The sequence below is a fragment of the Staurois parvus genome, unplaced genomic scaffold (assembly GCF_062004578.1).
Source record: "Staurois parvus isolate SC_StPar_1 unplaced genomic scaffold, SC_StPar_1.0 ptg000154l, whole genome shotgun sequence".
NCBI classification, from domain to species: Eukaryota; Metazoa; Chordata; class Amphibia; order Anura; family Ranidae; genus Staurois; species Staurois parvus.
The window spans coordinates 12,946,762-12,962,269 of record NW_028317950.1 but is presented as its reverse complement, the minus strand read 5'-3'; the positions used below and the strand labels follow the sequence as shown (position 1 = coordinate 12,962,269).

At 46.9% G+C, this 15,508-nt stretch overlaps 1 protein-coding gene across 2 annotated transcripts in view; it reads left to right on the top strand.

Moving 5' to 3' along the window:
* LOC149463526 (ficolin-1-B-like) overlaps positions 1-15,508 on the top strand; it is a 638,327-nt gene that overhangs the window by 603,623 nt on the left and 19,196 nt on the right. For both annotated transcript variants that reach the window (XM_089675068.1, XM_089675067.1), the window contains exons 3-5: positions 5,282-5,335; positions 7,668-7,703; positions 10,103-10,230. In XM_089675068.1, the coding sequence (XP_089531194.1) occupies positions 5,314-5,335; positions 7,668-7,703; positions 10,103-10,230 (186 nt within the window). In that variant the 5' untranslated portion in view covers positions 5,282-5,313. The remainder of the gene's footprint in view (positions 1-5,281; positions 5,336-7,667; positions 7,704-10,102; positions 10,231-15,508) is intronic.

Here is a 15,508-nt window from a genome sequence, read left to right as displayed (position 1 = left end):
TCCCCAAAGTCTCCCTTACGTAGTCATTAACAGACTTTGATGCTCATTCATTGGATGACCTAACATGTGAACTGTGCAGTAGTCTAAAATAGGTATGGGTGAATCTGCCTAAGAACAATTTGACAAGGATTGGGTGAATCCCAATTAAAGTGTCAGGGTCTTGTTCACGGCAGAAGTTCTGGAAGATCTGGCATTTCTGCCAGTACCGTGCATGTATGCAGAAGCACGCATCAGCCTCAATTTGGTGCCATACGGCCTTTATAAGGAGGCTCATCACTTCCTCAAGTTGCTGGATGATCTCTAGCTCCCCATGCCTTGTTCCTGTTTGCTCCTGTACCTCTCTACTCTGCTTACCCCTGATCTGACCTCGGCTTGGCTTACGGATACTCTCTCTCCCTCCTCTGTGTATGACCTCAGCTATCCCATCTGACTACGTCTGCTCTGATTCCCACCTGGTACCTGACCTTGGCTTGAACTGACTACCCAGTAAACATCTAAATCCCGGAAGGGCTTGCATACCATGCACAGGCACCTCCTGTCTGCAGACCTATCTCCGTGCACCAGTTGTGCTTCTGAGTAGACCACCAACCAGCACTCATACAGGCGACCTGTGCAACTTTGGGCCTGACTCCCGCTTTCCCACTCTCAGGGGAGTCCGGAACTTAGCTGCAAGGGAAGCCCTCTCTCCATTGGCCTCCATCACCAGGTACGTGATATGAAGTTTAGCAAACCTGAACTTATTGGCAAATCCCACTGAAATCTATGAGGGGCCTGTCAGTAGTAAGTATTGTTATCATTACAGGTACTTATATAGTGCTGTAAATTTACACAGCACTTTACATATATATTGTACATTCACATCAGTCCCTAACCCTTGAAGAGCATACAATCTAAGGTCCCTATACAAATACAAACCAACAAACTCCAAAATACAATGTGTAATGTCCAATCCCTGGTCACCAAGTAGTCCCTTCCTCTCCAGGAAGTCCAAAATAAAATAAAATTATTCCTCAGCACCCAATCGAATCAACGTCCTCAATATGTATCCTCAAGTGACTTCATCATTCTTCAAAACTCATTATATTCTCAAAAAAGTGATGTCCTCCTCTTCCTCTTTAACCCTCAAAAAAAATCATATAGACCGCACATAGTGGATTACCTATGTCATACAGTTATAGCAAAACTAAAATACACTCACATAAAAGTGCTCAAAACATGCAAAAACTCCACCAAGTGTCATCCCACATGCAATGTTCCTAATTCCTACTCTTACCCTCTGGGTATGAATAACTTGCTCAAATGTATTTCCAACACATGGGTTCTTTCTCCAAAATTTCTTCTCATGAGTAATCATTCCCTCCAAAAATATAAATTGCATAGAGTGTAGTTTTATCTACACATTTCATAACATGCCACTCTGTGCTCCCGTAATATCAAACCAAAACTATCAATTGAGTGAGACAATAGAGAAATCCACCACCTTCCAGCCCATGCACCTTACCAAACTGTAGAGAAAACACAACTTTCAGCAGGTAGACCACTCTCCAACCAATATCGCTCTGGTTGTTCCGTCACAATGCCAAAACATGAATCAAAGACAGAATAGGCAACATCGCGTAATATATCAAAACCATCTGATTTATTAGATGAAAAAGCACTTACATAGTTAAGATGTACATCAGTGTTGGTTCAAATCCTGTAGACCGGACCTCTTCTAAAATGGCCGCCACGCAACTTCCGGTTGGCATCTGACGTCACTTGCTGACATATTTCTTCAGATGCGTTAGGACGAAGCGCATTAGAGGGTGACGTCAGACGCTAAACGGAAGTTGCACAGAGGTCATTTTAGATGAGGTCTAGTCCTTTCTCAGCCTCACATCTTCCTCCAACTCTCTACACCTCTCCCACCACACTCCTGCTACTGAGCAGACTCCAACACTTTTAAGGGGGTCCCAGCTCCTTGCCAAGCCTTCTGTTGGGGATTGGATGAGGTCCAAGAATGCATCCAGCCACTGCTCAAGATCCACCCACTGCCTCCAAGGCCTTCCTCCAAAAGCCTCACAGCAGGTGGAAATTCCAGATGGGCTGATCTGCAGAGCCTCTCAACCCTGACCACAATTTGACTCCTCTGGCTATTACACCTGAGCTGCTAACAGCTCCTGTCTAACCATTAGGATCTAGGTCCCCCTAGCTAAAGTAGGAGGGTGCTACACAAGATAAAAATTAAAGACAAAGCAACTAATAAAAAGAAAAAAAAGAGCAAATCAGAAATAAAGTCCAGTTTCCTAACTGACTATAATCTCTCCCTATGTAGTTTGTGAGCTTTTCTTATCTATTCCCTACAACAGATTCTAATACACTGACACTATGGCTGCCCTTTGTCCTTCTTCCTTTTATAGTGATGGATCTAGCATACCCAAACGCCCCCTTAATGGACTTTCTAAGCCTGCTGGCCATATTTTAAAGGCCTTGCAGTGCAGTATGAAAAAAAGAATTTCTACAAATAGTAAACAAATGGCATTTTTTTTATTATACATTACTGGTTTAAAATTGGTGTTGATTACCCAAAACCTTAAACCCCAAAACCTCCTATTGCAGGTGCTTCCTTCAGGAGTACACTGTTTATCCAAAATAGTCCCTATATCATGGGACTCAGGAATCAGGATAAAACAGAGGTTTGGGGTTTAATATGCTATGCTGGAGATGACATTGTCTTATTTTAATTTTAACAGTGCAGGTTTTTTGATAGAATTTGGGCTTTAGTATTGTGTTCATTATTTTAATGCAACCGAGGCAAAGGAGCCTATGACACAATTTTGAGAAAGGAATTATTCCCATTGGAAACGTTGAGAGAATAAGTATAAAGCATGGAATCAGGAACCAGCATCTCATCTTGCCCCCTACAAAATGAAGAAATAGCAGTCAAAATGTACAACTTGTAACTCAGTAAGGTACACATTGGGAAAGGTTTCATAACCTATTAGTAATTAAAGACATTGGCATATTTTGTGAATCTCTCTCTCTCCTCTCCCCTGAAGCCACCACTGGCTGACACTGGGGATTATTATTATTATTATACAGGATTTATATAGCGCCAACAGTTTGCTCAGCGCTTTACAATATAACGGGAGACAATACAGCAACAATACAGTTCAATACAAGAGGGTTAGGAGGGCCCTTCTCCTTGGAGCTTACAATCTAAGCATGCTACCGTAGATTGTGTGTCTGTTGAGTGTGAGTGTGTGTGGGCAGGGCCGTGGATAAGGGGGTAACACCAGTCCTCCTGTACGGGGCCCAAGCCAGTAGGGGGGCCCAGGCGGCAGGGTGAATTGGATGTAGGCAGGGAGGGGGTTGACAAGGTGGGGGGTTAATTATTGGAACCAATCCCCTGTATGCCTTTCTCTGCAGCAGATGAAAGCTGGCTTTTTCTCCTCTTCCTCCCACTGGCTTTCAGCTGCTGCAGAAAAAGCCATACAGGGGGTTGTTTCTAGTAACCCCCACCCCCCCACACCCATCACCCTCCTTATGCACCATAGGTTTCCCATGCTGCCCAGGCCCTCCTGTGTTCCTCCACCCCCACAGTGTTTCCGGCTTCCCTCCTCATATTTACCAGCCACTTTTTTTTTTCTTGAATGAGCACAATGAGTGATCAGTACCGACCACTCACTGTGTTCATTCATAACTGAAGCATTGTAAACTTTGTTTTCTTTGGGAGGCCCTGTCAGGTTGGCTGTATGGGTCCCTATGGTTTCTAACAACAGCCCTGTGTGTGGGCATTAGGAAAGGTAAAAATGTACCCTTAGGATTCCAGCTCAAAGGATAGCTTGGGGAATCTCAAAGGTGTGTGGGAATTACCTAGCTGCTTCACAACCCTTAGAATGCACCAGATTATATGTAGCTTTTGTATGAGCCTGTGTTTGTGTGTCCAGCCAGCTAGATTTGAGAAATATTTTTAATTTAATTTGGGATTCAGTTATTTTTAATACTGCTCCACCAGCCACACTCCAATATATGTCAGTTAATTTCAGTAAAAATCATGAAATTAATTGAATACTAATAACTTACAATCAAGAGGGGATCATGTGATATGACCTGAAAATAGGTAAGCATACACATCCTTCTTACACAGGTTAGTCAGCATTGGTGTTAGAAGTGGGGAGGAAGCATTTTTAAGACTAGTTTGGTTTAGGGTTGAATTCTACTTTAAATCGATTAAAATGTTAAATCTACTACATGCAGCTATTGGAAGTTTCTGAAATAGACTTACTACCAGCCTCTTGTAATCCCCTGCATAGTAGTTCTCAGAATGGAGAAGGGGGCAGCAATAGGAGCCAATCAGCTGTGTTGGAGGCACATGTGCTCAAGAGGTACAAGCTGAAGGAGAAAGCAGGATGAGTATAGAGGTTGTTCGTTTTTATGCTGCTGTTTGGTCACTATCCAGTCACAGGCTGGGAGAGGTGACCAATTTGTATTGCTCAGCTGCAGTTAAGAATAGACAGGTCACTAACCTGGCTGTGCTGCCTGGAAGGGCTGTGTAAATCTAAGGCATGGATGGGAAAAAATACAAATTGCTTTCTAGATAAAACAGCTCCATGTATTTCAATTGTGAATTTAGCTATTTGCTGGGGTTCAGCTTTAGTACATGACAAAGGATTTCAGTGCACTGTGGCCTAGCTAAAGAGAAGGCACAGTAAAGGTAGCTTCCTTTCCTTGCCCAATTTTAACATCAAATTGAGACATTGGATAAGGGATGAATCATTGCTCTTACAGCTGTGTGTATGTGTTTCAGCTTGAGCTACTGATCTCTGTGAACAACAGACTAAAGCACATGAAATGGAGCTGAGAGTTCCACATGCTAGCTGGACTAAAGACTACATGGTATTTATATGCAATATTTTATCTATCTAAAAAGAAAAGCTTTTTTTCTTTAGTGCTGAGCATAATATAGAAATAGAATATTTACAAATCCACCAAGCATTCTGCTTACTGAATAAGTGTATTTATCATTAGTGGGCTCTGATTCCCAACAGGTCTGTGGGGAATGAGTGCTATGATCTCCACTACCAATGAGAAACTCAAATGACTGTAGTCTGCAGCAATGTAGCATGCATGCCTAGAAGGCAAAGGCCTGACTGGGAGGATTTGGAAGAAATGCCCAGATTTCAGCAGTTCAGGGACAGGAAAGTATATGCTCTATGTGCACTTGCCTTTAAGAATAATCTGGCCATTGCAAAGTAATACATAAGCTTTCTCCTAAACGGTTAATCAATCATATTTTCAGGAGACCAGGGATCGTCAGGACAACCTGGGAAGATGGGACCAACGGGACCAAAAGGTAAGTACTTCATAATACATAACAATGGGGGCATGGGCTATAGCAGCGTGTCAGGTATCAGCTTCAGTCTCTGACCTGCATTGAGAAAACAGAGCAAATTACACATGACAACCACTCAGACCAAATTATACCTAGCAAAAGTAAGATACACATGGGCAGGGCAGTTCCCAAAACAATACAGTGCAAAAAATCTCTTGCACAATTACCAGCAGAGATTTTTGTTTAATACACATGCAAATGTATGTGAAGCCACACTGCTTGCCAAGGCATTCCTACTAAGGCTACATTCACACTAGCGTTGTGTGCAGGCGGCAGAGAGGGATTTGGGAAGCATTTTTACCGCTGCCCAAACGCCTCTGGCAATTCTGCACATAACAGCACATTGTGCTGTTCTAACGGGAGTGGTAGCGTCGCAGTGCGGCAAAACGGACGCCTCTGGACGAGTCAGGAGGCATTGAAGCCTCCTATTCTTGTCTATGGTGCCGCTACGCAAACGCGCGGCCAACGTTTGTGGCGCGGTTGCGACGCGGCTGCAGGGCATTTGCGGAGCGGTAACACCATTCAAACTTCATTCTAGGGGTTTGTGGGGCGTTTTTAATGCTCGGCAAACGCATAACAACCGCTGCTAAACCGCGCATGTGGCGTTTGCCTAGCGTTAAAAAACGCTCTGCAAACGCCGGACCAACGCTTGCCAAACGCTATAGGGGCATTTGGCAAGTGTTGGTAAAACAGTCAAGTGTGAACGAGCCCTAAGTGTGGTCCCTAGCACCAGCCCAACAGAGCCCCTATCTTGTATGACAGCTAGCCCCTGTCACTATGTAAGAATAGGCAACGAGCACACAGGGTTCACACGAATGCAGAGTGAGGGGCTCCAGAATGTTTGTGCTGAGCAGAGAAAGGTACTTTTTCAGCTTTCTCCAGGTTTAGGAAGGCCCAGAGTAAGAAGACAGAAGACCTGAACGAAGGGCCGGCATGACAGGGGTTAAAGGGGGTTGGGAGAGGCAGAGTTCCATTAGCATAAGGGGGAGTCTAAATGGTTAAGGAAGGAGTGGGGGGAGCTACGAGAGGTGTATCTGATAGGGTGTGGCAGTGGGTCTTCAGCCTGAAGAGAGTTTTCACAAGGTAAACTTCCCTCCCGCCCATTGTTTCATGGTTTGTCTTGGTGGTGGTTGTGCCATAATGGTGCTGGGGGATGTCCAGCGGGGTGCAAGGTCCTTGTTGGGTAATGTGGGTACAAGAAAAGGCACTTTGTAGGAACCCGTCTGAAGTACAGCTTCCAGTTGTTATGGTGGGGGTATCTGCAGTGGTGTCTCCGAGTCGGTGATGTTGCGACTGGAGGCCTAGTTAAGCAGGACGCAGGTATTCGTTTTCTTGATGCCTAGTGGGACCTTGAAAAAATGTATGTTTATACTGTGTTTTCTGTTATTTAAAATGTTATTTATTGATGGTTGTAATAAAAGGCCATTTTTGGGCCATTAACTCCATTTTGTTGTCAATGTGGTTACTTAGGTTAAGGATGGGGGGGGTAGGTATTGGTTTAGTGGGATTGGATCAAGCCATCTTTAGTCCCCTGGTCATGGTATTCCCAGATTGGGTTCTGGAGTTTGGAGGCTTCAAAGAGCTTTGAAAAGGAAAAATCCTCTAACCCAGTGTCCATGTATAACTGGGTGAGGGGCTCTAGAATGTTCATGCTGAGGAGAGAAAGTTTTCAACTTTCTCTGGATTTTGGTATTCTCGGATTGGGTTTATTCCTCATTCTAGGGTTGCAGTTAGAACCATAAAAAATATTTATTTTTACCCCTTGAAGCCAACAGTCTTTGTTTCTGTTAATGCTCTCTTTAGAAGCATTCTGCTTGCTACAATGGGTTTGGGTCAGTGCCCACAGATACAGAGTGGAGTCCAAAGACTCTATACTTCAGGAATCATAAATTGATCTCTCTTCTTCCGGTTCATTGGACGGTCTATACAGTTGAAAACAGGGGCGGACTGACAACTCATGGGGCCCCCAGGCAATAGGGGATCATGGGGCCCCTGTGTCCTTGCCCAAACTCAAAAAAGCCTATGAAAAAGGTACCAGGGTCATCTCATGGGGCCCCCTACTGACCCCGAGCCCTCGGGCAGTGCCCGAGTTTCCAAATGGTCAGTCCGCCCCTGGTTAAAAAGTACCTCTGCTTCCCCTAAGAACACATTCTGCCACTAGTTATTACTCAAATAATTACAACATACAAGGGGCAGACCTTATATAAAGGGGTGCCATCATTCAACTGCGGCTAGAATAGCATTTTGTCTAAATATGGCTCTGCTGCAAATAATTGAATCTTTTTCTATTCAGGTGAGAAGGGAGACACAGGAGTTGTGCTTCAAGGAAGTAAGTAAAAAAATAAATGTATTTTTTTTAAATGTGTTTATATTACTTTAGTTTGGGTAAAAGATGTAGGTGAAATACAACAAACTCTGTGGCTTAAAATGGACATTTCCTTGATTTTACTAAAATCCGTATCAGCATGCATCTCTGCATGCTGATGTGAAATTATCCAGCAATATTCTTTTACTTTTTTTTTAATTTACTTACCTTTCTTCTGTCCACTTTTTGGTTTACCTGATGGCACTGGGTACACAGCCCTGGCCACAAAGATGCCTTCTGGAAAGGCAACGTCATCAATGCCTTTAGGGAGTTCTATCTATCTATCTATTATATAGGTGCACCGACCACTTTATTAGGTATACCTGTTCAATTGCTTGGTAACACAAATTGCTAATCAGCCAAACACATGGCAGCAACTCAGTGCATTTAGGCATCATAGTGAAGGCGAGCGTCAGAATGGGGAAGAAAGGGGATTCAAGTGACTTTGAATGTGGCATGGTTGTTGGTGTCAGACGGGCTGGTCTGAGTTTTTAAAAAACTGCTGCTCTACTGGGATTTTCACGCATAACCCTCTCTAGGGTTTACACAGAATGGTCCGAAATAGAGAAAATATCTAGTGAGCGACAGTCGTGTGGATGAAAATGCCTTGTTAATGTCAGACGTCAGAGGAGAATAGGCAGACTGGTTCCAGATGATAGACAGTAACTCAAATAATCACTTTTTACAACTAAGGTATTCAGAATACCATCTCTGAGCACACAACACATCAAACCTTGAAACAGATGGGTTACAGCAGCAGACGACCACACCAGGTGCCACTTCTGTCAGCTAAGAACTGGAAAATGAGGCTACAGTTCACACAGGCTTGCACTGGATAATAGAAGATTGTTAAAATGTTGCCTGGTCTGAGTCTCAATTTCCCTAGAGATGGTTGTGTGTGAAAATCCAAGTAGATCAGCAGTTTTTGAAATACTCAGATCAGCCCGTCTGGCACCAACAACCACACCATGTTTAACCACTTCCCGACCGGCCGTTGTATATAAACGGCCGGACGGTGGCACTGCAGGGTCGGGTGGCCGTCTATAAACGGCCTCCCTGCACCCTGCTTGTGCGCGCTCCCTGGGAGCGCGCAGCACCGCGATCCGGTGCCCGCTGTGTCCTCCGGACACAGTGAAACACCGATCGTCGGACGGGACCTCTGTACGAGGTCCCGATCATGTGATCACTGATTGGCCAATCAGTGATCACATGCAAAGTAGTAAGCAAGATGTCACTTCTGACATCATTGCTTACTATGTGTGAAATCTGTGAATGATCACAGAGGTCACATGGTACAAGGCTATTCACAAAAGCCTTGTACCATGTGACAAGCTGTGACCAATCACAGCTCACTCAGTTCTTCTCAATGAGTGCAAGAATGCACACAGAGAGAAAGAGAAATTATTGCTTTTACATCCTATATGCGTGTAAAAGCAATCAGTGTAAAAAAAAAAAAAAATCATCATCACCCCTCACAAGTAGTACAGTGTCACCATGGTGACACTGTACTGCTAGGGTGACAGTATGTAAAAAAAAAAATAAAAAATAAAAAATAATAATATAAAAATGTAAAAAAAAATGTTTAAAAATTATAATTTTTGCTTATAAACTAATTTGGATTTTTTTTTTTTTACTAAAAAGATAACGGAATAAATTTTGGCTAAGATTTATGATGAAATATTATTTATTTGCAAAATTTTATAAAAGAAACACTTTTTTTTCAAAATTTTTGGACATTTCATTTACATAGCAAAAAAAATGCAAATCCCAGTGGTGAATAAATACCACCAAAATAAAGCTTTATCTATCTCAAAAAAATGGTAAAAAATTCATTTGGGTACAGTGTTGCATGACCGCGCAATTGTCATTCAAAGTGTGATAGCGCTAAAAGCTGAAAATTGCCCTGGTCAGGAAGGGGGTAAAAGTGTCCGGTCTGGAAGTGGTTAAAGTCACTTAAATCCCCTTTCTTCCCCATTCTAATGATTTGAACTTCAGCAAGTTGTCTTCCCCATGTCTACACGTCTAAATGCATTGAGTTGCTGCTATGTGATTGGATGATTAGCAATTTGTGTTACCAAGCAATTAACAGGTATGCCTAATAAAGTGGCCGGTGAGTGTATATATATGTATAGTGGAAACCAAAAAAGGAACGGAATGGGAACTTTAAGGGATGTGATGCCTGACTTTGGCTCTCCCTCATTTGGTCACAGTTGATAATGATATATATATATATATATATACTGTATATAAATTATATGTATAAAAGTCTTTCCAATAAAAGAATATTTTGTCCCTAAAACCAAAGATTTTCTGCCATATACCAGTTTTTAACACTCTAAAATGTAATTGTTTATTTTCTCCAGCTGCCCAAAACTGCAAGCAGTTACTGGATCAGGGTCAGTCTCTGAGCGGCTGGTACACAGTTCACCCATCAGATGGTGTTCCTCTTACAGTATTTTGCGATATGGAAAGTGATGGAGGAGGATGGACGGTAAGTACCGCTCCTATGGAAATGTTTTCTTTTTATGTCACATATTTTACATTCACACCAGCGTTTAGAGCCGGTGAAAATTGTAGCGGCAGCTCCTCCTGTGGCTCTCAGCAGGTAGGTGCGGTTACTGGCCTGTTCTCTATAATGACAGGTCACTAGTAGCCTGCATTTTGTTTTGAGGCAGACTCAGGGGAGGGACCAGGGGTGGGGTCAAGGGCAGGGGTGAAGGGGGCTATCAGGTAGGCTATCTTACTTGTTGCAGTGAAGCAGCAAATTACATGTGGACAGGGCTGCTGTTAGAAATCATGGGGCCCTGTATAGTGCCTAGCAGTGCCACCCACCTGTGCCCAGCAGTGCCCCCCATCAGTGCCACCCATCAGTGCTGCCCAGCAGTGCCACCCATCAGTGCCCAGCAGTTCCGGCAGTCAGTGCCACCCATCAGTGGGCATCAGTGCTGCCTATTCGTGCCACCTCATCAGTGCCGCCTATCAGTGCGCCTATCAGTGCTGCCTATCAGTTCCCATCAGTGCTGCCTATCCGTGCCACCTCATCAGTGCCCATCAGTGCTGCCTATCAGTGCCCATCAGTGCTGCCTATCAGTGCAGCCTCATCAATGTACATCAGTGAAGGAGAAAAATTACCTGTTTGCAAAATTTTATAATAGAAACAAAGAAACTTTTTTTTTTTTTAATTTTTTGCTTTTTTTGTTTATAGCACAAAAAATAAAACACCCAGCAGTGATTAAATACCACCAAAAGAAAGCTCTATTTGTGTTAAAGAAATGCAAAAAATGTCATATGGGTACAGTGTTGCATGACCGCGCAATTGTCATTCAAAGTGTGACAGCGTTGAAAGCTGAAAATTGGCCTGGGCAGGAAGGGGGTATAAGTGCCCGGTAGGCAAGCAGTTAAAGGGGTACTGCCCAAGTAGAATATTGCTTAAAGGGGTAACGCTTGTTCTTGCATTAGTCCTTTAAGGAGCTTACACCTATTGCATCCAAGGAGACCTGAATTCTTGTAGTGCACTAACTTGGGCCCCAATGAGCACGCAGAAGACACAGGGACAATCATTTGCTGCTTTAAAGAGCTCTTTCTTTCTCTCAGAATTAAACCGGGTCACCAGCTTCTGAGGGCCTACAGTCAGCTAGCCTTACTCTTTGTTAGTTGTTTTTTCTGCTCGCTGGGGAAGGAGACATCTCAGAGCTGAGGTCTTTTGGATCAAATTCTGAATTGCAGGACATCTAAAACTGATTGAGATTTTTTGCTGTGTGTATTTACTTTTGCTTAAAAATTACTAAGAGTGATACCTGTTATTATTTGCACACTTATTACTCTTTGTTGCTTTACTGTGCTCACATTCAATTCCAATATAAACAAGACCGCAGTTCATTGTAAACTGTGTTTGAGTCTATTTTCCAGTAATATTCAGAGGTTTTACTCTGGTCAGAAGTGTACGGTGGTGTCAGAAGGGGTTGGGTTTTCAGAGTGGGGTCAAGAGCAACAGGCAACCCAAAAATAATTCAGTGACTCTTAAGGGATTATTGATACGTATGTGTTCTGAAGTTGGTGGAAAAAAGTCCAGCTGTCCTATGATGGTGTGAGTCTAGATCTCTGTCAGGAATGGACTTGCCAGTATCTAAATCGGTCAGTCTGCCATCTGACAACCAGCCTTCCGTGGCGCAGCCTGGTATCCCGGTGCCCGTTGTCGAGCAAGACGTTCCAATGCCTGATGACCCGGTGCCCGCTGTCGTGCCAGTTGACTCAGAGCCAGCTGTCATGCCTGGTGACTCGCTGCCCACTGCCTTGCCAGATGACCTGGTGCCCACTGTCGAGCCAGATGACCCGATGCCTGATGACCCAGTGCCCGCTGTTGTGCCTGGTGACCCGATGCCCGCTGTTGAGCCAGATGACCCGGTGCCCGCTGTCGTGCCAGTTGACTCAGAGCCCGCTGTCATGCCTGGTGACTCGGTGCCCACTGCCTTGTCAGATGACTCGGTGCCCGCTGTCGAGCCAGATGACCTGATGCCTGGTATCCCGGTGCCCGTCGTCGAGCCAGAAGATCCAATGCCTGATGACCCAGTGCCCGCTGTCATGCCTGGTGACCCGATGCCCACTGTCGTGCCTGATGACTCAATGCCCGCTGTCGAGCCAGACGATACAATGCCTGATGACCCAGTGCCCGCTGTCATACCTGGTGACCCGATGCCCGCTGTCGTGCCAGTTGACTCAGAGCCAGCTGTCATGCCTGGTGACTCGGTGCCCACTGCCTTGCCAGATGACTCGGTCCCCGCTGTCGAGCCAGATGACCTGATGCCTGGTGACCCGATGCCCACTGTCGTGCCTGGTGACCCGATGCCCGCTGTTGAGCCAGATGACCTGGTGCCCGCTGTCGAGCAAGACGATCCAATGTCTGATGACCCGGTGCCCGCTGTTGTACCTGGTGACTCGATGCCCGCTGTCGAGCCTGATGACCCGGTGCCCGCTGTCGAGCCAGACGATCCGGTACCAGATGACCCGGTCCCGCTGTCGTGCCAGTTGACTCAGAGCTCGCTGTCGTGCCTGATGACTCGGGGCCCGCGGTCTTGCCAGATGACTCGGTGCCTGCCGCTCCACCTGGGGGCCCGGTGCCTGCCGCTCCGCCTGGGGGCCCGGTGCCTGCCGCTCCGCCTGGGGGCCCGGTGCCTGCCACTCCGCCTGGTGGCCCGGTGCCCCGCCTGGTGGCCCGGTGCCTGCCGCCCCGCCTGGTGGCCCAGTGCCTGCTGCCCTGCCTGGTGACCCGATGCCCGCTGTTGAGCCAGATGACCCGGTGCCCGCTGTCGTGCCAGTTGACTCAGAGCCCGCTGTCATGCATGGTGACTCGTGCCCACTGCCTTGTCAGATGACTCGGTGCCCGCTGTCGAGCCAGATGACCTGATGCCTGGTATCCCGGTGCCCGTCGTCGAGCCAGAAGATCCAATGCCTGATGACCCAGTGCCCGCTGTCATGCCTGGTGACCCGATGCCCGCTGTCATGCCTGATGACTCAATGCCCGCTGTCGAGCCAGACGATTCAATGCCTGATGACCCAGTGCCCGCTGTCATACCTGGTGACCCGATGCCCACTGTCGTGCCAGTTGACTCAGAGCCAGCTGTCATGCCTGGTGACTCGGTGCCCACTGCCTTGCCAGATGACTCGGTCCCCGCTGTCGAGCCAGATGACCTGATGCCTGGTGACCCGATGCCCGCTGTCGTGCCTGGTGACCCGATGCCCGCTGTTGAGCCAGGTGACCTGGTGCCCGCTGTCGAGCAAGACGATCCAATGTCTGATGACCCGGTGCCCGCTGTTGTACCTGGTGACCCGATGCCCGCTGTCGAGCCTGATGACCCGGTGCCCGCTGTCGAGCCAGACGATCCGGTACCGGATGACCCGGTCCCGCTGTCGTGCCAGTTGACTCGGAGCCCGCTGTCGTGTCGGTTGACTCAGAGCTCGTTGTCGTGCCTGATGACTCGGGGCCCGCGGTCTTGCCAGATGACTCGGTGCCTGCCGCTCCGCCTGGGGGCCCGGTGCCTGCCACTCCGCCTGGTGGCCCGGTGCCCCGCCTGGTGGCCCGGTCGCCGCCCCGCCTGGTGGCCCGGTGCCTGCCGCCCCGTCTGGTGGCCCGGTGCCTGCTGCCCTGCCTGGTATTCCGGTGTCCAGCCTGATGTGCCTCTGTCCGGTGTCCAGCCCGATGTGCCTCTGTCCGGTGTCCAGTCGGACGTGCCTCTGTCCGGTGTCCAGCCGGACGTGCCTCTGTCCGGTGCCCAGCCCGACGTGCCTCTGCCCGGTGCCCAGCCCGACGTGCCTCTGTCCGGTGTCCAGCCCGACGTGCCAGTCTTTGATATCCCGCCAGTTACCGGACCCGGGCGGTGGAACATTTTGCCCAGCTAGGACTATTTGGAGCGTCTGAGGCCGCTCCTTGGGGGGGGGGGGGTACTGTCAGGAATGGACTTGCCAATAATGGTGGGACTCACCTGCCTTGTGGGCTGTAGTACCAGGGCTGGCCAGCGGGTGCTCTCAGCAATCAGAGACTCACCCCTGCAGTCAGTCAAACACCTGAAGCTGATTGCAGGGGTTGTATTTAAGGAATGGCCAGACTCACAGTCAGGGCCTTGGTGTGTGTTTTTCCATGGGCCCCTGTATCTTGTGTTCCTGTTCCTGTTTCTGCCTGACTTGTTGCCGACCCTGCCTGATCCTGACCTCTGCTGACTTCTCCTGTTTGATCCCTGGCTTGTGACCCTGACCATTCTCTGCCTGACCTTCTGCACCGCGCTGCCCGTGAGTTACTGAACCCAGCTTGTGACCTCGACCACTCTCCCGCCTGTTCCTGGTACTCCGTTTGCCCATTCGCTACTGACCTGGCCTGCCTGACGACTCTTGCTTTGTATGTATTGTTATCTGTGGGTGGTTTGGTTTGTTTGCACTGTGTTTAGGTTTAGTTTTGCACTGCGTTTTGTATTGTTAGTCTTAATAAATTATATTGTTTATACCATATCTGAAGCCTGCGTTTCCCTGTGTCAGTCCACACACCTCTGGTCATACCCGGAGCCCTGACAATCTCCCTCACTAGGAAGAGCCTGGTGGATATCAGCTATGTGAGTAATTGACCCTAGTGCTGTAGAGTTAGTGACCGAGTGTAGCTTGTAAACTCTGGAAGGAGTACTAGTCACCATCAGCCTAGAGATCCTGTGGGACATTTTTTTTTTCTTACTGTAGAGCCAGATCGTTGAGAAATCCTCAAGTTATCCTGTTCTACAGTTTATTCTCCCTCTCCCTATCCAAGTTTATTGTTCCCAATAAAAACCCAAAAAGAAACCCCTAGACTGTTCTTTAGAGCCAGTTAAAGAGTGAAGAAAATGCTGTGTGCTTGGCTGTGTGTGCTCTGAGTGGGAAAATAGGCTACACACCACTACCTTTTTCAATAATTTGAACTACAGTAGCTCTTCTATTCGATCGTACTACACAGGCCAGCCTTCATTCCACATGTGCATCTATGAGCCTTGGCTGCCCATGACGCTGTAGCCAGTTTGCTGGTTTTCATTTCTTGGACTTTGTTTGCCATGGATCTTGGACGACAAGATTGACAATGGATTTACATCGTAGGACAATTTTTTTTTTTAAAGGACTTGTCAAAAAGTGTATGTACATTCATCTCCTAGATTGTAAGCTCGAAAGAGCAGGGCCCTCGAACCCCTCGTGTATTGTATTGTTACTGTCTTGTCTCATGTTCTGTCCCCCTTGCTACTGTACAGCGCTGAGCATAC